Source organism: Mus pahari, chromosome 14 (genome assembly GCF_900095145.1).
Source record: "Mus pahari chromosome 14, PAHARI_EIJ_v1.1, whole genome shotgun sequence".
In the NCBI taxonomy this organism is placed as follows: domain Eukaryota; kingdom Metazoa; phylum Chordata; class Mammalia; order Rodentia; family Muridae; genus Mus; species Mus pahari.
The window spans coordinates 71,329,433-71,352,827 of NC_034603.1; the positions used below are offsets into that span (position 1 = coordinate 71,329,433).

Genomic DNA, 23,395 nt, shown 5'->3' on the forward strand with positions numbered 1-23,395 from the left:
TCTCCCTCTCCCTCTCCCTCTCCGTCTTTCTTTAAAGATCATATACAATTACTAGTAACTACAAAATATTTAAAAGAGCTTAAGGTGTTGGTGCACATCTCTAATCACAGCCGTCTTGAGGCTAAGGCAGGGAGACTACAACTATCAGGACAGCCTGGACATCACAGTGAGTTCTGGGCTGCTTAAGGCACTAAAAAACCCTGTCTCAAAAAATGAAACAAAGAGGGATTTAAAGCAAGAATAGTTACCTAAGTCTTTTATTAAAAAAACCAAAAACCACTGAAGAGAGTCTATCTAAGTCAGTGGCTCAGCATGTAAAGGTTCCTGCTGCCAAAGTCTGACAACCAGAGCTCAAGCCTCAGAGCCGCAGAACTGACTCCTGAACGCTGCCCTGTGACCTCCAGGACACTCAACCTAAAGACAAAGAAACCCCAAAGCCCTAAGTATGTGCTTTTTAAAGTTAGGAACAGAATAGTATAAGCTTCATGTTATCAGAGTGAAGGCTTCCAGGGGTTTTCTGAACACATTTATTAGCACTACAGAAAGTGTAATGCATTTTAATTAATTTGAAGAAAAACCGTAGACAGATGGAAATGCACTAGCCACGTTTCACTAAAACATTTCCATAAATGGTGATTAGTCTGATTAAAAAAAAAACAATGTCATAATTTCAAAAGTACAGCCAAATTCCTTTACTTTGATCCAAGCTTTGATTGTCACTAAAATCAAGTGACAAAATAAGCTAAAATTGAGAACGGGCCTTTGAGCAGATGCACTGCAAAACAGTCAAGCAAGATTCGGAGGAACAATGACTCCTCGCTTTGCTCCAGGGATCACTGGTAAAGATACGAAATTATACATTTGATCGCTGGTGGCTGCTGCTGTTTTGTTTTGTTTTGTTTTTTCTTATGTTTCACTGTGTGTATAAAATCTCAGCACATCAGTGAATATGCAATATGGACATACTGGGATTATATAAATAATTTGACATGTGGATTCATGATCAAGTGTTTGGAAAGCACCGATTTTCCATGACATGAATAGAGTCAAGGTCACAAGTTTGCCTTCCAAACAAAAGAGCATTTTGTTAGGGTCACACCTGGACCAGCCATCCATCCAGAACATCAAACAATTTAAAGTTTTCTATCTTCCTAAAGTCTCTTCACTTTCTTCCCTTGATTATCTTTCCCCTACACCTGCATCCCGTCCTTGGCCAATTCTTACACACTCTACAGTTCTCAGCTTAGTCAGTACTTATTCTAGGAGACATCTTGGACAGCTGCCCCTCCCCACGAAACTGATAAGACATGCATGGAAGCCCTGAAGATGACCTTTACTGTCTGCCTACACACTTGAATCACTCTTAGGATAATTCTTAAGGTTGGAGACTAGATTTTGCTCATGTCCATACTTCCGGAGGGTTACTCCTGGGCCTGGCACAGTGAGTGCTTGTTAATCGTAGATTACAAAGCCAGTTCAAACCACCCAAAGGACAAGTGTCCAAGGCAGTATCCCTTCCAGGTCATTTAGGATATAACAGAATTAGATTCAGATGACTTAAGCACTATACAACTTGGGGCTAGGAATACAGCTCCGAAGGTAGGGACAAGGGATCCACACAGCAGACTGGATGAGGAACCTAGCCATGTATGGGAGCTCTGAGTTTGGCCAAGAGCTTATATCTCAGTGGATGAAGAGAAAGAGTAACTTAGGGGTGATTCTTTTTTCTTTTTTTTAAGATTTATTTATTTATTATATGTAAGTACACTGTAGCTGTCTTTAGATGCTCCAGAAGAGGGCATCAGATTTCATTTCGGATGGTTGTGAGCCACCATGTGGTTGCTGGGATTTGAACTCAGGACTTTCGGAAGAACAGTCAGTGCTCTTAACCACTGAGCCATCTCTCCAGCCCTGAGGGGTGATTCTTGACACAATCCTCCTGCTTTATATGTACACACAGAAGATATGTATGTACACAAATATGTGTACTTACACACATGCAAAAAACATTCATACACAAAGGCACACCACATACATACGTACACTTGGAAAATATAAATCAATAAATGGAACAAAATTACTTCCATGATAGAGCCAACACAATAGAAACTTTACAAAATGCTAGGTTAACCTCATTTGTAAACCTGTTTACCTGTCAATGTCCTTTAATAGGAAGGGGGTGGGAATCTGTGGATATCATCTGGCCAGCCAATTTAAACAGATGCTACGAGGAAAGAGCCTCCCCATTAGAAGCCAGAAGCATCTGTGTTTTTATGGTAAGCCAGGCAGGGTATCTCATTTTAAAACAAAGTGTAAGTCCCTATAAATAGTCAAGTTGTCTATTTACCATAGAAATGCCAAGGGAAAATTCATGCTTTTTTTTTTTTTTCTAAAACTGACTTTGCCTCTAGGGAAAAAATAATACAAGCCAACCACTACAGGCACATAGCCTTTTAAACGTGAAATTACCATCAGTGATGGGTTGTTTTATTAAGGTGAGTTGTTCAAGTTACTGGAACACATAACTGTTTAAGGATATAGGAATGTCTTCCTTGTAACTTAAAATGCCAAACAGTATGGGTAGTGCGCTATAGGCCACTGGCAATTCTTAAAGAATGTCAAGGTTATCAAACAAAAGGGACCTTCAGTGGAAGTAATTATGGCATAGGTCATTCCAGAGCCTTTAAACAGCAGAGAATTTGCTTCTCTTAAAAAAAAAAAAAAAAAAAAAAAAAGAGGGGGCGGTGGGGGGGAGTGCGGACCTCAAGCAAGATTTCCTGGACAGTATTTAAGTTTGCGAATTTAACTAACATGGTCTTATGTAAAAGCTGCCTGGAGAAAATAGATTATTTGAGTGAACTTTTAAATCAAATAACAGTACGGCCAAATAAAGAAAAATATAATATGAGGCGGTGCGTGGTAACGCTCCTGTAATCCTAGCACTTGACGGGTGGAGGCACAAAGACCAGGAGGTTAAGATGGTCCTCAGCTACAAAGGGACTAAAGACCAGCCAGGACAACCAGAAACCCTATCCAAAAGAAACAGGAAAAGAAAATCAGAGTGTGCTAGCAGACTAGAAAGGGTTCATCACCAGACAGTCCCTCCTACCCTGACTATAACCCTGGAGAACATGCTGTCTCTTCCTCAGGCCTCTTGCCTCAGGCCTTGGTTCCATTTCTCCTGAGACTTGCAGATTCCCACAGGAAAGAGAGGAAAATACAGAAACTTGTCCCGGGCCCAGCCTAGCTGATGTGCCCCCACTCAATTATTTCTCCTAGGGGATCACTCTGAAGAACTAAGGGTTTAAAATTGCCCTTTTGTGGGGCAATTGTGGGGCAGGGTGTGTGTGTGGGGGGAGGGGGCGTATGGCCCATGACTTATATCTGTAACTCCCAGCACTGGGAAAGCTGAGGCAGGAAGAGGATGGCCACAGGTGTCCATGGCTGTTTCAAATGGGACAGCCATCTCAGAGGAAGAGAAAAGAAACCTTCACTTTGCAACAAAGTAACTCCCAGACATATGAGGCTTGAAATTGAATTGTGACCTTTCCAGTTTTGTCTATCACGAATACAGATGCTATGAACCTTTCGGTTTAGTGTTTGTGTGAACGTAGGTTTTCAGTTTATTGACCAAAGACCTGGGGCTATATTTGCTAGTCCATATAACCTTTATACGAAGCTGCTCTGTACTGTTGCCAGTATTTGAAAACTTAGAATTCCATTTTAGAGTATCACTATCCACATTTCAAATATCACAAGTGCCTAATCTCTACCACTGCAGATGGTTCCAGTTGATAGGATTGGTCCTGAGCAACATAGAAATGTCACCATAAATGGTCACCTGCAAGGCCACAGAACCTCCTACATTATAAATTCCTATGATACTTGCTGCTTAAGAAAAAGGGGGTTGTTTTGGTTTTTGGTTTTTTTTGGGGGGGGTTGTTTGTTTGTTTGTTTGTTCTTTGAGACAGGGTTTCTCTGTGTAGCCCTGGCTGTACTGGAATTCACTCTGTAGACCAGGATGGCCTGGAACTCAGAAATCCGCCTGCCTCTGCCTCCCAAGTGGTTTTGGTTTTTGATTGGTTGGTTTTGTGTGTGTGTGTGTGTGTGTGTGTGTGTGTGTGTGTGTGTGTGTGTTTGGTTTTGGTTTGGTTTGGTTTGGTTTGGTTTGGTTTTTTGAGACAGAGTTTCAAGTAGCCCAGACTGGCCTACAACTCATTATATAAGCAAGGATTGCTCTGCATTTCTAATCCCCCCCCCACCTCTACCTCCCCAGGGCTTGAATTACAGATGTGTAACTACCACACCTGGGCTTCTTGTTAAACTTTTGAAGACAGGCTGGTGAGAAGCCTCAGTGGGCAAATGAGCTTTTCCTCCGAGTGGAGGAGTTCCATCCCCAAGCCCCACATGGTGGAAGGAGAACCGACTCCCACAGCTCCCCACATGCAAGCCATGATTCATGCAGAAACCTCCCTACCCGCCACCCCCACATAATTAAATGTAATTTAATTTTAAAAAAAAAAATTCTGAAGATGTGGGGTTTGAGGCTGGGATGCAGGGGAGGGGGAAAAGCTTGGTGTGCCATAGTTCTTTTCACAAGGCTCTTGGAGCATCCTTGACATTCTCTGACTCAGACGAATGCTGTGCACATAACGAGCAAACCTCTTGACACCTGTCAAGTCCTCAAGATTCTTTTACAAATGTCTATTTTAAGAAGCTTTCACTTTGATCTTTCAGGGGGAAAATCCATGCCAAAAAATGAGAACATCAAACGGCAACAACATCAAATACTGGCAACAGTACAGAGCAGCTTCGTATAAAGGTTATATGGACTAGCAAATATAGCCCCAGGTCTTTGGTCAATAAACTGAAAACCTACGTTCACACAAACACTAAACCGAAAGGTTCATAGCATCTGTATTCATGATAGACAAAACTGGAAAGGTCACAAATGTCCTCCTGAAGATGAATGGATAAACAACTGTGTTGTGGCCATAAGATGAAATACTACTCAGGTATTCAGTAGAAATTAATCATTGGTGTATGTATTTACCATTCTACGGGCAGTGGGACCTGGGAGAGCGGAGCCAATTTGTGAGGTGAACTGAAGTTTTAGTCAGGCATCGGACAATTTATACTCTCAGGTCCAAGAGCAATCACCTGAGTAGAGCTCTCATGAGCTCCAGCGTCGACAAGCACAAGGACAAGCTGCACGTGGCAAAACCGTGTTTCCACAGAGGCACAGAAAGGAGAGCTTAAACATCTAACTGAATAACATCAGCAAGCAATAATGAGCAATCTGGGGTAAACGCCCTGCTATCTGCTACACCTGGGAGGGGAGCATGACAAAGCATTCCGAGGTCAGTTCCCTGTTTTGAGGACTCTTGTCGTCTTGGGAGTTTTCTCACAAGCACTCAGCACGGTCCTCACTCACGTGCTTGGGCTGTGTTCCGACAGGAGTGTACGTGGTGAGTATGAGTGCGTGCATGTGTACATATGTAAGTACATGAACATAATGCTGGGTGAAAGAAGCTGTCTGTGAGAACGCAAGCATATGGTGTTTGTCCCATGTGTCTGGCCTAGCCCACTCACTGCAATGCTTCTCAGGCCCTGGCAGGTTGCAGTGCATATCCTCGTACCTGTCATTCTTTTCTACAGCCGGGCTATGTTCCACTATATGGGCAGGCCACACCTTATCATTTCAACCTCAGTGAATATTCAGATTATTTCCACTTGGGGGCTTTAAGAAGAATGCTGCTATGAACAGCCAGGCAGTAGCAGAATGTGGAGTTTGGGGGTGTTATTTGTTGTTTTGGTTTTTTGTTTCTGTTTGGTTTTTTGAGACAGGGCCTTGCTTACATAGCCAACTGTGGTCTCTAACTTGTGATTCTCTTGCCTCCATTTTTGGAGTGGCAGGAATACAGTGTGCAACACCTTGCCTGGCTCTCTGCAGAAGTTTACACATGAACATAAGTCTTCAATTTCCCGATACATGCTCACCAGATACCTAATTTACAAAGTCTTTCTCCAGTTCCGGGGGTTGCCTTCACTTTTTTAATCACCTCCTTTGACACACTAAAGTTTCGATTTTGTTAAAATCCTAGTTCTCCTGATTGCTGATGCTTTTGTTTCACATCTTTAAAAACCATTGCCTAATTCAAGAGCGTGCATTTTTAAAATCTAGCCCTTCTTGGAAGGATCACAGGGTTGGGTCTTTGAATTGTTCTTGTTTATTCTTTCTGGTGCCAGAGCAGAAAACTGTTTCCTTATTTCCTCTTTCAGCTTGGTCATTGTAACGGGAGAGAAATGCAACTGGCGCTGGATATTGCTTTCCCATGCTACAACTTTGCTGAACGTTGCTACTAGCTTTAATTCTTCCTCTTCCCCCTGCCCCCAGATAAATTCTTTAGGAGTGTCATCTGGGACTGAAGATGTAGTCCAAGGTAGGACACTTACCCAGAATGCACTGAGTCTCTAGGTTCAATCCCCAGCACAATAGCAACAAAAAGGAAATGGTGCAGCACTGTGCTGTCTGCATAGAGTGGTAGTTACGGATGCACCGTGCTGTCTGCATGGAGTGATGGTTACGATGCACCGTGCTGTCTGCATAGAGTGTTGGTTATGGATGCACCATGCTGTCTGCATAGAGTGGTGGTTACGGATGCACCATGCTGTCTGCATAGAGTGGTGGTTACGGATGCACCGTGCTGTCTGCATAGAGTGGTGGTTACGGATGCACCGTGCTGTCTGCATAGAGTGGTGGTTTCGGATGCCTTTTCTTCCTTTCCTGGCACAATGGCCCTACCTAACACTGGCAATGGTGTTGAATAGAACTGGCCAGGAGACATCCTAGCCTTGGTCCTGAGCTCTGAGGGACGCCTTTAACCTTCACCATAAAGAAGGACGATAGCACCTGTGGGTTCTTAGTTGGTTGGGTTTTATTTTGTGAGCCAGATTTTGACAGTGCCAGCTCATAAGGTTGCTGAGACTCTAACAGGAAAAGATCTGCGAAGGTGTGTTCACAACTAAAATGCTGTCTCACTTATGACTGTATTCCACAACAGAGTTTTCTTACTCTGAACAAAGTTTCCTCTGAAGGTTCTTAAACAAAACAATTTGACCCCAAATTTTCAAAAACAAACAAACAATAAATAACAGTTTTGCACCTAAGGACATCACGGAGTCTAAGGTCTAATGGATACCATCCATGTCTTCAAAGCAGCAAAATCCATTGACTTACACTGATGGGCCTCACTCTAATTACCTTAATTGCTGTTGTTGATCTGCACCCCTGTAATTACACACACACACACACACACACACATTCACAACGTATTTGTAAGACCGAAAGTTTTCTCACTTAATACAGCTTAATAACAAATACAATCATAACAATGGTATCACTTAGGTATTTTATAATTTAGAAATTACTTTTAAATACTTAGGTCAAAGTGGCTGATGAAAGGCAATCGGGATTACTAGCCTACTTCAGTTCCTTAGTTAGACAGGCTCTTTTGAGCAAGCTGGGAATACAGCTCAGGGCTAGAGTGTTTACCTAGCACACCAAAAAATAAAAAATGAAAACAAAAGGGAACGATGTCTGCACCTGGCATGATGGCTACCCCATGGCCACTCTGATAAAGACCCCCTCCCCCAAGCCTTCTGATCTGATGAAGGTGGCAGCAGTTTTGGCTGGGAGGATAATGCAGACAGGGGCAGTGTGGGATGCTGGGAGGATCTTCTTTCTTAAACTGGGTATTGAGTTCCTTGGATAAGTTCACTCTGTAAATGTGGAAGGAAGGGGCTGGAGAGATGGCGGTCCTGAGTTCAATTCCCAGCAACCACATGGTGGCTCACAACCATCTGCAATGGGGTCTGATGCCCTCTTCTAGTGTGTCTGAAGAGAGCATTGGTGTACTCATATGCATAAAATAAATAAATCATTAAAAAATTAAAAAAAAATAAATGTGGAATGCTGGCCGTGGTGGCCACACTCCTTTAATCCCAGCACTCAGGAGGCAGAGGCAGGTGGATCTCAGAGGCTTGCCTGTTTACAGAGTGAGTTCCAGAACAGCCAAAGCTACAAAGAGAAACCCTGTCTCAAAACAAAACAAAACAAACCCAAAAAAGTGGAAGCAAATACAGTGTATGAGTTTCTGTGTGCAGCTTTGGAACACTGCAGGTGTTTCAAGGGGGCCGTACTGGTTTGTCTTCATTCCTTCCAGCAGAGCGTTAGGACTTGCAGCTGCGCCACCACAGCAGTGCACCGAGGATCTTGGGGCTCTCTGTTTCCTTGTGAGAGTGCAGCACAGCCTCCCTGAGCTTCAGTTCCTGTTTCTCTGAGGATGAATGAGGTCAGTTACGGAGTGAATGTCACAGACATCATCTTTCTGAAAATGCCTGTTGGAACCTTTGCTCTATTTTCCTACTGGCTTTCTGTTGTTTCCTTTTATGATTAATTGGCAGGTTTTGTTTGGCTTGTAGTCTAGGTGCAAGTTCTATCAAATGCATGCACTCTAATGTCTTCTTGCAGTCTGCAGACTGTCTTCCTTCTCTCATATGGTGTGTGTTGTCGATGGACTTTGGTCATCTCCCACCCACTCACATTTATATACCAAGGCCCTAAAACCCAAAGCCTGCACTGCTACCCCAGTGACCACCCTGGAACGAGAACCTTGAGGATAACTAAGGTTAAGACCAAGGGGATGGGGTTCTGCTCAGAAAGGAGTCTAACCTTCTAGGAAAAGACAGCTTTCTCTCCTCGACTCCCATCCCTCCCTCTCCTCCCACCCCATGATGCTGCTGCATCCAGTCCAGAAGAGACAACTCATCAGCCAATCAGGCACCCTGATTTTGAACTTCTGGCCTTCAGAACTGGGAGAAAACACGTTTCTGTTTAAGCCACTGCGTATGTAGGACTTTGTTACATCAGTCTGAACAAAGTTCTTTAATATAATGGAGTCTATTTTTACTCCATAATTATTTCTGTTTTTATTCTGAGTAAGAAACCTGCTGGCCCTTGGTCATTTTGTGGTCTCACTTCTAGTTGACTTGCACTGTGTTCAGTACAGGGCTTGAGTATGCTGCTCAACATGTACCCTGAATAAGATGCTAATTTGAGCCATCCAAACTGGAGTAATGTGGAAATAGTTTTTGTGCTGTCTGTTCCAGCAGCCATTAGTCACGTGCAGCCCCTGAAATACAGCCAATTCAACTGAGAAGCTAAATTGATGATTTTTTAAAATAAATCTCCCCCCACCCCCAACCCCAATACTGGGACTAAAACCCAGACAGGGTCTTAATTACTGCAACCTTCTTGCTTCAGTTTCCCAAGCAGGCCCATGCCACCAGGCCTAGAGAGAAACTGGATTTTTAACTTGCTTTTTATCACTTTATACCTGTAACCATTTTATTGCCTCATCAATAACTCAGAAAGGCCTGAAAGTCCCTGCTGTCACCACTTCTGTCAGAAGCAGCTTCATCAGAGGTAGTGCTACCCTGCCACCTGCAGTGGCCCAAGGAGTCTCTGACAGACCAGACCACGCCATAGTCAGGTAAAGCCAAGAGCCTACACTTAGCAGCAAGTAATAGCTTCGACACAAGGTAGTATGAGGTAGTATTAGGAAAGGTTATTAACACACACTAAAGCATAGGTGAGCTTAAGAAAGGGCACTACACTCCAGTACTGGTGTGGGCTTTCTCAGTAACAGCCATATGTGCAGTTTAGGGGCATCTGAAGTTACACCTCCAAGGGTTGCAAAGAAACCTTTTCATATTTTTTTTCTCCTTAGTAAGTCCTCAGGGGTACTGAGTAGAATTGCAGCTGGTAACATAAACGCATAGGTCACAAGGGTCATAAAGAATAATTCAGACACTTTTTAAAAATCATAAATTAGAGCTGGAGAGATGGCTCAGAGGTTAAGAGCACTGACTGCTCTTCTAGAGGTCCTGAGTTCAATTCCCAGCAACCACATGGTGGCTCACAACCATCTGGAATGGGATCTGATGCCCTCTTCTGGTATGTCTGAAGACAGTTACAGTGTGCCCATATATATAAAACAAATAATTTTTTTTTTTAAATTGTAAATCAAATGTATAGTCTGGTTTGTGAGGTTCTCAGAAAATTCCAGGTTTATATGTGGGGAGAAGAAAAAACAAAACAAAACAGAGCTATACTCAAAGGCCACACACTCTTAGGCCTTAGGCAAGGGGCCCACAATATTAGCAGTATCTATAATACCTCTGTACAAAAGGCTTGCTTTGTTTCCATGTAGGCCTTCGCTGAACATTTTATCAACTGTGTTGAAACTTTTGCTGGTGAGAAAGCAGCAGACTTTGAGGTGAGAAGGCTCCTTTCTTGTCCTATGTCCCTGTGATGTCCCCTGGCCTCCTGGCCTGCTCAGTCCCATCGCTTTCTGGTTTGGATAGGCAGGCAATTAGATGCACACACACTTAGAACTGTTTCATCTCTGGATAACTGAACCCACTGCTGCCAGAGGTCGCTCTATCCCCTCTGTTTTATTTTTTTATTTTCATTTTTATTTTATTTATTTATTTATTTTGGTTTTTCCGAGACAGGATTTCTCTGTATAGCCCTGGCTGTCCTGGAACTCAGTCTGTAGACCAGGCTGGCCTCGAACTCAGAAATCCGCCTGCCTCTGCCCCCCGAGTGCTGGGATCAAAGGCGTGCCCACCCCGCCCGGCCTGTCCCCTGTTTAAAGTTCGCCCTGTCTGGTATTACTGTAGCTATTTCACCTCTTTTTTGTTCGGGAATTACCTGATGAGACGTTTTCCTTTTTTATCTTTTACATTTTTGCTTTTTAGCTGTTATCTTTAGTGACTCACCTAAACATGATGGCTGGGAGCCAGGCCCAGTTGATGCATGCCTTTCATCCCAGCAGTGGGTGGTAGTAGCAGGCCGATCTCTGTGAGTTCAAAGCCAGCCTGTTCTACATAAGCAAGTTTGAGGTCACTCAGGGCTACATAGTGAAACCTTTTTCAGACAGATAGATTATTGATAAATAGGTAGATAGATAGATAGATAGATAGGTAAGTGAATGGATGGATGGATGAATGAATGAATAACTAAATAAGCAGATAAATAGTTGCCGAGCTTAGAATTTTTTCAATATACTCTTTAAAAATCTAATTTTCTTTTGAATGAAGCATTTAGTCCTACTGGAATCTGTTCTATGCTTATTTATATTTTGTGAGTATTGTTTGACATGGGATCTTGGTACATAGCCTAGGCTAGCCTCAAATTCTCAATCCTCCTGCCTCAGCCTCCTGAGTGCTGGGATTATAGGCACATACCACCACACCTGCCTCTGCTTCTATTTATTTTATTTTTATCACTTTGACTCCTCTTGATTGCATTTTTTCTATATTTTTCCACTTTCTTAAATTTTTAAAAAATTTAATTTCCCATCGTTATTCATATTTTTATTACTTCTGTGGTTACTCTGGAAATTATATATATCCTAAAGATACTCAAGAAGCTCTCACTCCTTTCTGAGAAGATCATAGAGTGTTTCGAGTCTGCGCCTACCCTCACCCTGTTCATTCAGGTGCGGTGGCCACCGTTGCTTAGTTCTAGCCGCTAAAATGTCCACAAGACACCGCTGACTTCTTTTGATTACTAGTACTGCCATTGCTCTTGTTTTGAAACAGGGTCTTGCTATGTAGCCCAGCCTGGCCTCAGAGTCACAGCAATCCTCCTGCCCTCGCAGCCAGGATTGGAGAAGAGCCACCTCGCCTGGCTTCTTCGGACTTTCTGAACAGACAGACAGATGGCTTCTCTGGCGGTCTCTCTTCAGCTGATGGCATCCTCATTGTTCCTCCCCAGGGGCCTGACTAGCCTGAGCTCTCTTCTCTGCCTTCTGTATTCTCCGGACCCTTTCCATTGCTTTCCACATCCTTGGAATTCCAATTTTTTTTCCAAATATTTTCTTTTTCTGGCCACAAGTAGTTAGCCAATACAAAGTAAACTCAACCGTATTTTCATTGATTTTTTTTTTTGTCTAGTTTTGCTTCTGTTTTTACTTCTGTGGGGGCAGTTACAGGGTTTTTGTTTTGGTTTGGGTTTTTTGGTATGTTTCTTGGTTTTGTTTTTTAAGGAGAGTGTAGAGATTGATGTGTGGAGATGTGGAGAGGATCTGGGAAGAGTTGACAGAGGGGAAAGTGTGATTGGAATATATTGTATAAAAATTTGGGAGGCAGAGGCAGGCAGATCTCTGTGTTTGAGACCAACCACTCTGTAGACATTACAGAGTGAGTTCTAGGACAGCCAGAGCTACACAGAGAAACCCTACCTCTAAAAAGTAATAAAAAACCAATTTGCCGGGCGTGGTGGCGCACGCCTTTAATCCCAGCACTCGGGGGGCGGAGGCAGGTGGATTTCTGAGTTCGAGGCCAGCCTGGTCTACAAAGTGAGTTCCAGGACAGCCAGGGCTATACAGAGAACCCCTGTCTTGAAAAAAAAAAACAATTTATTTTCCTACACCTCTTCAAGTATATCATCATTTCATACACTTGCTCCTCACTCTTAAAGTTTTATTTGTACAAACATATTAAATATACATAGTTACTATGTGTCTGCTAACTTCAGTATCTAAAGCCTTTGGATATTCCAGCTCCTTTTTTGTTTGTTTGTTTGTTGATAATGGTGGTGGTTTGGGGTTTTTGCTTTTGTTTATTTTCGGGGGGGGGGGTTGTTGTTTTGTTCTGTTTGCTATTTTGACACAGGGTCTCACAGCATAACCTTGGCTGGTTTGGAACTCACTATGTAGACCAGGGCAGGCTTGGACTCAAGCATTCTCAAGAGTTGAAGCCTGCCTCTCCCTATCTACTTACTAAGGAAAGGTATGCGCACTTCATCTTGAGGAGGTCAGAAGACAGTCACATAGGACTCGCTTCAGTTCTCTCCTTCCACCGTGGAGGTCCCAGGGATCGAACTCCAGAGTCATTGGGCTTGGCGGCTAGCACCTTAACCCATGGAGCCATGGCATCAGCTCTCCAACCCCTCTCTTTATTGCTTCTGCTGACTTCTCATTTGTGGAGTCTTGACTGTGTCATTTGTGACTCTGTGCATGCATATATATATATATATATATATATATATATATACACACATATTTTTTTTCAAGTTCCTTTTTAGGAACTTCCTGAGTCCTGAGGCTCTTGGAGATGAGTTCTTCCAAGTAGCTTTCTGCTCACTGCTACTGGGCGGGGCGTGGAGGCGCTGCCACTATTGGGCACATCCAATTACTAGCTTAGGAGTTTCAGACCGAGCAAGTAGTATGAAATCAGAAGCCCAGACTTCAAGATGATGCAGTGGGGAAAAAAATAAGAGGATTTTGTTTTTGTCTGACCCTACCCAGCACCAAAGTGCGACAGGAAATTTTCCTTTCATTTCCCTGGATGGAACAAGTTAATTCCTAGCTGACATTTATTATAAGGTGTATCCCCAGGAGGTACGATCTTTACTAAGAGGATTCTACCAAAACCACCAATGTTTACCTCTGGTCTCCAAGCTTCTCTGGAGGCAAAGGCACTCACTTGGCATCTAATCCCCACTTGCACATAGGTTCTGACCTGATTACTCCTTAAGCTCTAGCCAGTTACAGCTTGAATTCAAGGATTTTTAAGATTTATTCTTCTTATTATTTGTGTATATGTGTGCCACATGTGTACAGTAGTCTGCTAGGGCCAGAAGCGAGCATCAGATTCCCTGGAATGAAGTCACAGGCGCTTGTGAACTACCTAATCCAGATGCTGGCCAAACTTGGGTCCTTCAACACGACAGCAAGTGATCATAACCTCTAAGCCGTTTCTCCAGCCTTGAGCACTTTACCTAGCACTTAAAACTTTTTGTGTGGGAAGATGGATGGGAGGATCTAATTCAATATAGTGTAAGAAATAACTACAACTTCTTAGCTATCTAAAAAACTGAATGCCAACAGAGAATTTAAATAGGAGAAAAGACGACCTTGAGGTTTATAAATATCAAGATTGCAGATACATTAAAAAAAAAAAAAAAAAAAAAAAGGACCTTCAACAATTCACAAGGGGCCACCTTGGAGAAGTAAGATGCAGAGAGTCAACAGCTCTCCATCTTCTCAGGAGGCAGGGATACCTGGAGCGTCTGCTGAAGGGGAGTGCCGAGTCTGGGACTCAGCCTGAAGCAAGCCTGAGGAGCTCTTTCCGAGCCAGTTCTCAGGTGATGCTAACCAAGCTGCTCTGCAGAACACTCTGAGAATTATTGTACTCAAGATACATAAACTGGAGAGACGGCTCAGTGGCTAAGAGCGTTGGCTGCTCTTCCAGAGGACCTGAGTTCAATTCCCACCACAGGCACAACTGTCTACAGCTCCAGTTCCAGGTGTTTTGAGCTCCCTCTTCTGGCTTCCCCAGGGATATATGTAGTGCATAGAAACATATGCAGACAAAACATATACACATAAAACAACACATTATTTTCTTTTTAAAGCTACTGACATATACACAGACAAACAGGGACTACGGCAGCCTCCACAGATTCAAGCCAGACAGGTTCTCAGCACTGTGAGAGGGACGTGGACACAGGCTCCCATCCCTAACCAAGAACCAAGAATTTTCAACTGACATCCACTTGCAAAAGAAAAACACCATATTTCCTCCAAAGAAGTCTCAATAGATATATTAACCACACTGACGAGTAGACCCTATGGCCAACAGCAGATGGCCAACAGAAAATGAACTCAATAGTATTTTTGTAGAATCTTTGTCTCATAGGGCCTTGTTTGGGGCATCGTTTGTTCTACTACCCATTTCCTATATATTATATGTATAGTTTCTTATTTTGTGTCTTATGAGTTTTGAGTGGGTTTTATTTATGTGTGTGTTTGTCCTTTTTCTTTTAATTATGATTTATTTCTTTTGTTTGCCTGTTTATTTTCTAAATAGAGAAAGAAGGGGTGTAGGGATGGGTGGGTGGGTGGGTGGGGAAGATCTGGGGGAACTGGAGGAGGGAAAACCATGATCAGAATGCACTGAATTATTTCTCATACACACACACACACAGTAGAACACAAGCACTGTGTATATAGTAACACTCAATATACCACATCACTTAATTTAGCAAGCACAAATTAAACCTATATTGTTTAATTCTCTCTAAACTGATTTGAAAGCTAAATATTAAAAAAAAAAAAAAACTCAATTTATCTACAGGTAGAGAAAAAGAGCTATATTAGAGCCAAGCAGTTGTTTACATTAGTTCTACGTTATTAACAGTTTGGATAATACAAGAAACAAGAGCATTACTTAGGGGTATCTGACAGCTCAGTTGAGGAGATAACAGTAATACTGAACTATACTTCAAAGGAGCTGGTTTGTTCCACAATAGCTTACCGAGTGTAATGCATCCATTCCAGGCTCCGTTCGAAACAGGGGGAACTAAACCCGCTCTTAACACAAAATGTAATCAGTATCATTCCTTAGGAGAACATGTCTTAGTAACAACAGCTAATTTAAAAAAAAAAAAATCCCCAATGAAGAGGTATTTTAGAAGATCCAGAACTTGGTGACAATGATGACATTGGTTGTCAAAGTCACATATGAACTTATGTGTTCATTAGCTTCAATATAAAACCTCTTTACAACAAAAGCAAATGCCACCAGTGCCTCTGTAAAACATTCCATTTGTCCAGTGAGCTCAAAGCCCACTATTCTTTCTTTTCTTTTTTTTTTTTTTTTTGGTTTTTCGAGACAGGGTTTCTCTGTATAGCCCTGGCTGTCCTGGTACTCACTTTGTAGACCAGGCTGGCCTCGAACTCAGAAATCCGCCTGCCTCTGCCTCCCAAGTGCTGGGATTAAAGGCGTGCGCCACCACCGCCCGGCAAAGCCCACTATTCTTACCTGAATGATTTTCCCATTTTCTCCCCTGTTTCGATATTGCGAAATCCACCAAGCTCGGTCTAAAGGAGCCAAGGACAGAGACCCTGCATGGTCCCTAAAAAGCTGCTGCCATGTCATTGGCTTCACATGCACAGCTAAAAGTAGCGACAAACTAGTAAAGTTTTTGCCTTAAAACTGAAAACCAACCCTCCGTGCCCCGCAAAAAGTAAAATCGGTTTTAAAACGTATTTATCTGAATTTGATTAGTTTTTATAGCTATCTATGTACAACACTAGAGGAAAATGCAGGTCAATGCAAAGTCAATAGCAATAGAGACAGAGTGTAACTTTCTTTAGAAGAAGCAAGGTGGTGAGTTACTCCTAAAATTCCCATGGAGATGGCTGAAAATGTAAAATGTGGAAAAAGGAAGAAGCAGCTGGCTGGGAAAGATGGTTCCAAGGTAGAGAGTTCTATCCCCAAGACCCACACAGTGGAAGGAGAGAGCGGACTCCTTTGACCTTTCACCTCCACACATACGAACATGCCTTGCACATGTCCAGCCACACACATACACACAAAACCAAACGGATGCCATCTTTAAAATGAGGAAGAAGTACACTCCATGAGACACCAAGGAATAATGAAAGAGTAAAGTCCAGACTTAGAACCCCACTTCCACACAGGCCATGGGTTTTGAATCAGAGGGAGCGTCACAAATCAGTGTGGATAAAGGATGGACTCAACACACATCGGGACAACTGTTCTCGCAGATGGAAGGATAAAATTAACTTCATAATTCACACCAAATACAAAACTAAGTTACAGATGAATTAATCACAAAAATAGGCAAAGCAAACAAAACTTAAATTAGATCTTTATGACTTCAAAGGAAGCTTTCCTTAAAATGGGCAAAGATAACAATGACATTTAAATCTAAGACCTTATAAATAAATGAAGAAAATGATCGTCAAAAAACTATCTGCGGGGCTAGAGAGGTAGCTCAGTGGCTAAGAGCACTGACTGCTCTTCCAGAGGTCCTGAGTTCAATTCCCAGCAACCACATGGTGGCTCACCATCATCTGTAATGGGATCCGACGCCCTCTTCAGGTGTGTCTGAAGACAGTTACAGTGTACTCCTATATATAAAATAAATAAATCTTAAAAAAAAAAAAAAAAAGGAAAAAGAAAGAAACTATCTTCAGCTAACAAATCTAAAGCAAGTTCTGCCCTCCTCATGAGGGAAAACTATACAAATAAAAAGAAAATACGAATATCCCAGCTAAAGAGTGCACACACAATAATAACGCATGGAGGGACTCTCCATTGACCAACAGGAGAAATGCTCTGCCTCTCTGCTCATCAGGACAAAACAGAAATTACTCTGATGAGATCAGTTTGCTTTCCTTATATTCAGTGTAATGTAAGCAACCCAGAGCATGGGTGTTTAGGAGCTGTGTGACAGGACTGTGGGGCGTGGTACGCAGCATTTAGCCCCAGCATTTGGAGGCACAGGCAGGCAGATCTCTGTGAATAGCTCAGTCTATTCTGCAAAGTGAATTCCAGGCCAGCCTGGGCTACACTGGGAGACTGTCTCAAAAACAAAGAAGAAACAACCAGCATTACAGCAAGTGTTTGGTGTGCTATAAATGCAAGCGTATCTAAGGGCTCACTCTTCTGTCGATTAACTATCTTTCTAAAGCAAAATTATCTACCTTTGGACAGGTGAGACGGTTTAGCACGTAAAGGCACGAAGCCTGGCATCCTGAACCCAAGCCCTGGGCCCACATGGTAGAAGGAGAGAACTCACTGCACAAGTTGCCCTGGAGCTCCACACATGCGCTATGTACGGCACAGACGTGCATGCTCGTAAGTAAACAAATAGATGCAAAAGCAATAATATACCTTCACCTTTGCGCCTTAAGTGCTTGAAAAAAGAATAAATTCATATGTTAGTAGTGCTTTAAAGAATTACATTTTATTTTTGAAAATGTATTGCACTTGACAATTCTTTTTAAATTTGTACCAAATTGATACACAAACACAAGTGTATACAACAGAGGTAATGAATAAATACCTAGCATAAATATCTAGAGCAGTCTCATAAAGTGGAGGTAAATAATAACACTAGCACTTTATTTTTGAGATAGGGTCTTATTCTATGGCTCAGGCCAGCCAAGAGCTCAGTATGTACACAAGGCTGGCCTCAAACATACAGTGATCCTCCTGCCTCTGTCTCCCAAGCACTGGCATTACAGGCATGTGTCAACACACAGGATACAGCATACTAATATAACAGAGTTACAATGAGAAACAGATAAAGCTCTAAGAGAGGAACACAGGTTTTCAAGGCGATGTAACAAAGTATCACAACTTACAGCCTGAGATCACAGGCTTCCCAAGCGCTCTCTGAGTGGGAGGTAAATGGTTAAGGACAGAACGTTACAAAGAAAGAGCCCAGCAAAGACCTTGTGGTAAGAGAAACAACTGAAGCTTCAAGGCATTGAAAGGCTTATATAACCTGAGCACAGACAGTGAAAGTGAGCGGAGGGAAACAAGAACAAAACCACAAAGAGCCTCTAACGATCGCCTTGTTAAAGCATCTCATCTCCCAAAACTAACCTGAGGACCTCTTTAAGCAGTAAGGGGCTCGGGAAGAGTAACCGGCGTGGAGGATGGAAGAGGGGCAGAATGCCAAAAAGGAGACGACTGGGAAACTTCTTGCAGTTATTCAGACCAGAGAGAGAAAAGGGGGGTGGAGACGGGGATGCAGAATGGGAAACTGACCCGGGAGAGGGGTACAGCAACAGCAGCGGGTGATTCTAGTACATGGGATGTCTAAAGCAGCCATGCTCCCATGCCTGCCTTTCTGCGCCCTGATTAAATCCTTTGATTAAAAACAAAACAAAGCCGGGCGTGGTGGTGCACACCTTTAATCCCAGCACAGGGAAGCAGAGGCAGGCGGATTTCTGAGTTCGAGGCCAGCCTGGTCTACAAAGTGAGTTCCAGGACAGCCAGAACTGTACAGAGAAACCCTGTCTCCAAAAACCAAAAACCAAAACAAAACAAAACATTTTTATTTTCTTTAGTGTGCAGGTAGGAAGACAGTGATTAATTATGCAGGGGACGTGGCAAGAGGGACAGACTATAGGGAAGGGAAGGGCTCATGGATGAAGCACATGTTCTGCAAGTGTGAGGACCTGAGTTCACATCCCCAGAACCACTGGAAAGCAGGTAGGATGGCTCACATCTATAATCCTGGGTTGAGAGACTCCACAGAAGCTGGAAAGCCAGCTAGCCTGGCATAGGCAGGGGCGAACAACAAAAGAAACCCTGTCTCAAACAGGGTGGGTGGCAAATACTGACCCAATGTTGTCCTTTGACTACCACATATGGGTATGCAATGTGCCCCTACCACCCATACACACACACCCCATACCTGCCAGGCTTCCACCAGATGGTGATAGTACCATTCAATGAGAGAAAGACAGAAAAGGTACCAGGGAAGTGAGTGGGCTTAGACCACAGCTTTGGGTTTAAACTAGAGTTCAAATAGTCTTGAAGTAGTTATTTTACTTTTTATTTATTTATTTATTTAAATCATTTATTTCATTTATTTGAGACGGTGTCTATGTACTCCTGGCTGTCTTGGAACTCACTATCTGGATCAGGCTGGGCTCAAATTGTCAGAGATCCTCCTGCCTCTGCGAGGATCAAAGGTGATCACCCGTCCTTGTTCTTGATTTCAAATAGACACTTTCACACATCAATTTGGAATTTAGAGGGCAGTTCTGTAGGGGATGGGTGAAAGCTTGAGAGCCTCAGGCATACAGACAGCTGTAGCTTTGGCTCAGAAGGGATTAGCTGAGGAGATAAAACAGAGTGTGGGAATTGAATGACAGGGAGGAGGAAGGTGACTCTGCAAGAGAGATGAGTCAAAACAGTAGCCCGGCACCACAGAAGCCATGGAAGAGTGTCTTCCATTAAGGAGGAGTCGGGCAACACTGTCAGATGCTCTAAGACATCACGTGTAACAAGGATGGGGAAATGGGCATGAATTTTAGGGATGCATTTCAGTCCAGCTGTGGTGGGCCCAGGAGGGAGCAGTTAGTAAGCAAATGAGAGACAACACACACAGAAAATCACCAGAATTTGCCACTGAAAAAATGGGAAGAGGAAAAGTGACATCTGTGGGGGCAGAGGGAGGGTTTAAGAGACCAGTGCATTCCAGAAGGGCTGATGATTCAGGAGAGAGGCTCCTGAGGAGGCAAAAACAGACCCTGAAATACAGGTAGAAGGGCCAGCTTGAGATAAAAGGTTATGAGAAAAGGAAGAGAAAGAGATGGACCTCGTCTAATGACCTCTGCGGTCTCTTTGGGACTTTAGAATCTCATGACCTACAATTCTCTTTAGACAGGACATTTGCATATATGCATACATGTATGCAAACTTATTCAAATATTCAGGTGTAAGTGACTCAGTCAAGCACCTCGTTAGTCTGTAATGACGCAGTTAATGTCCCCAGGTTTCGAACAGTGTAATCTCTGGGCAGGATCCATCCATCAGCGCTTGCTGATGCATACTGCAATAACAGCAGTGACCTGGCCGCATCTCTCCTCGCCAACCCCAATCCTACCCCGCCGTCCTACAAGCTTAATGAGGAAGTAAAATGTAAATCCCTGAGACTACAACACAGCCTGCTGCATTCGAATCAACTGTCATTTAGAAAAACAAAACGTGACACCCCAAGTTCATCTGCACGAAAGACATTGCTGCTACATGCTGATATGTTTTTCCCCAGGAGATGGTCTGAGGCTAGCCGTAAAAGTAATTTGCAGCCCTCCTCTCCTCTTTTCATAACATTCATTTAGGAAGAACGAGAAATGGGTTCCCACACCCTCGCCCTGACTGCAGCAGACTACACCCCGCGGTTATCCGGCAGTGCCACCTCAGAAACCCTCCGAGGAGTGCGGAGGGCACTCAGTGCTCGTCAGAGGGGGGCTCCAGTGTCCACTACCCTCAAGATGCTTGAAGGACGAAAGAAACGAGCCCCGGGGGATGACAAGGGAAGCACGGGAGACCCGGGAGACCAAGAGACAACCCTCGGGGAGGACAGTTTCTGAGCAGAGCTAATCCCCTGCCGCAGCTACCCTGTCTCGCTTCCAGCCTTGCTCTGACCTCCCTTCCTTCAGCGTCCCTGGGTGCTCAGCCTCGCGCCCCTTCCCCGGAGCCCGCGTGGACCTCGCAGCGGTCGCGACCCCGGGCGATCCGCTGCGAGCCCGGGCTGCCCGGCCGCCACTCACCCGGCCCGCCATCTTCGCGGACACGTCCGGCTCCCAGGTTGCAGCTCCGCACTCTGCTGAGCCCGCCCCCGCCGCGCGCGTGCCCGCCTGCAGCCCGCCCTCGCGCAGGCGCGCAGCCGCCGGGAGGCCGCGCCCGCGCCCGGCCGCGTCCCCGACGCCCTTCCCCATCCCGTGCGCGCGCGCGCAGGCCGAGCCCCGCCATTTTGGCTGAAGACAAGCTGGCCGGCTCGCAGCTACCCGGTTTCCACAAAGCCACGTCATTTGGCCACGTGGCCTTTTAATGGACCTTTAGCTTTCTGCTTCCAGACCTCTTAAAACAGAATGCGCCGAGAAAACCCCGCGTGGTTACTGGCCTTTCCCCAAAGGGGATTGGGGGCCAGGGGGGGAGGGGCAATAGCTAAAAGCTGGTTCTGAATTCGAAATCTATTCGAATCCGAGCTTCTCTTTGCAGGCACACTTGTTTTGAGAGCGAATCATAATTATATATGAGTTTGCTTTATAGTTCGGTATTTTCATTATAAGCACAACTTATATCTTTTTAAAGGTGTTTGTTTGTTTGTTTTAACGTGCATTGGTGTTCTGCCTGCATGTCTGTGCCAGATCCTCTTGAACTGGAGTTACAGTCAGTGGTGAGCTGCCATGTGGGGTGCTGGGAATTGAATTCGGCTATCCTAGAAGAACAACCTGTGCTCTTAACCACCACGGAACTCTTTCAACACACACAATTTATTTCTTTGGTAATCTTTTTTTCTAGTATTGTTTCATTATTAAAGTATTCTGAGAATAAAGTATGCCCTAGGTTCCATCTGTATATGAGGAGTTATGTCTGTGTTTGGGCCAGAAGATACCAAGACGTCTTCCTGAATCACCATATTCCACCGTATTCTTCAAGAACATGATCTCTCACCCAACCTGGAGTAGACTTAGCTGGTTAGCAATTTCCAGGGAATACTCCTGTCTCCACCTCTACAGCACTGATACCTGCTGCCATAGTCACGGATACCAGATATCCTGACTGAGGTCTTCCCCTACTCCGAAAAGCACTTTACCCTACCACTCGGCCTTCTTCCCAAACCTGAGTGCGGTCTTTTAATCTCTCTGTTGCCTTCCGTCACAGTGTGTCTTCACTGGAATCTCAGAAGGCCTAACTTCAGGCTGCAGGAAGAAAGATTCTACATTAAATATTCGGCCGTTCCCCCTGTTAATGTTGCTTTTCACATTTTGCCCGAGACAATAAGGAATATTAGGGTTTTGTCTTAATCTCTTATTGAAGAAGACGAAGACATGACTGCTACGAGGTTAAGGAGAATGATTTTATTGTAACTATGAGGGAGAACGTAGCCAGAGGCATCTGAAGAGTCCAGACTGAAGACATCTAACAGAATAGGTTGGGCTGTGAGAGGGGGGAGAGAGAAGGAGAGAGGAAGAGAAGGGGGGGAGGGGAGAGGGGACCAGGAGAGAGAAAAAACAGAGGTCAAGAGCAAAACTAAGAGAGGAACCATGAGCGCACTCAACCACACTAGCTGAATTATTTAGAAATTTGAAAGTGGGGGAAGGGAGGGAAAGCCCAGCCCCTGGGTTGGAGTGGTTCAGGGTAGTGGGTACAATGAGAGATGCTGGGAAGAGCCACAGGTACTGAGTGAGACCTGTCCCAGCTTTCCTTGGGACCCAACACTCATAATTCATTAAGAAAAGGGGGAATTTTTGTCCAGTCTGAGAGAAAACAAGCGAAGAACTAGAGTTCAGCATGTTTAGCAATTTAAACTTAAGAACTGATAGAATCAACCCAGGCGTATCGGTGCGGTCTTTTCATGTCAGGAGACACAGGCAGGCTGACTATGTGAGTTTGAGGTCAGCCCGGTCTACAGAGGGAGTTCCAAGGAAGCCAGGGTTGCACAGTGAAACTCTGTCTTGGAAGGTGGGGGAGATACACAAAACCAAGAAAGAACTTATAAAATCAAGGTGTGTTGTGCGCTCACCGTGAACCAGGAACAGAAGAAGGAATTCGTGTGGATTTTATAAACTCCCCCTGAAGCTGAGTCCCTGGTGCTGTGTCGGACAGCTCAGATGTGAGAGCTAAGTCAGGAGTGATCGAAGGGGTTCTGAGAAGGGGGGGGGGGGACAGTTGTGTTCTGATGTTAACTTGGAAAAAGCTGTTTAGAAACAAAAAAGAAAGAAAGAAAGAAAGAAAGAAAGAAAGAAAGAAAGAAAGAAAGAAA

General features: G+C 44.0%; 1 protein-coding gene across 1 annotated transcript in view; it reads right to left on the minus strand.

The window, feature by feature from the left end:
* The window catches only part of Nsf (N-ethylmaleimide sensitive factor, vesicle fusing ATPase), a 131,149-nt gene extending 109,858 nt beyond the window's left edge, over positions 1-21,291 (minus strand). The window contains exon 1 of the mRNA XM_021211820.1: positions 21,177-21,291. Within this exon, the coding sequence (XP_021067479.1) occupies positions 21,177-21,188 (12 nt within the window). The 5' untranslated portion in view covers positions 21,189-21,291. The remainder of the gene's footprint in view (positions 1-21,176) is intronic.
* Positions 21,292-23,395: the final 2,104 nt, after the last annotated feature.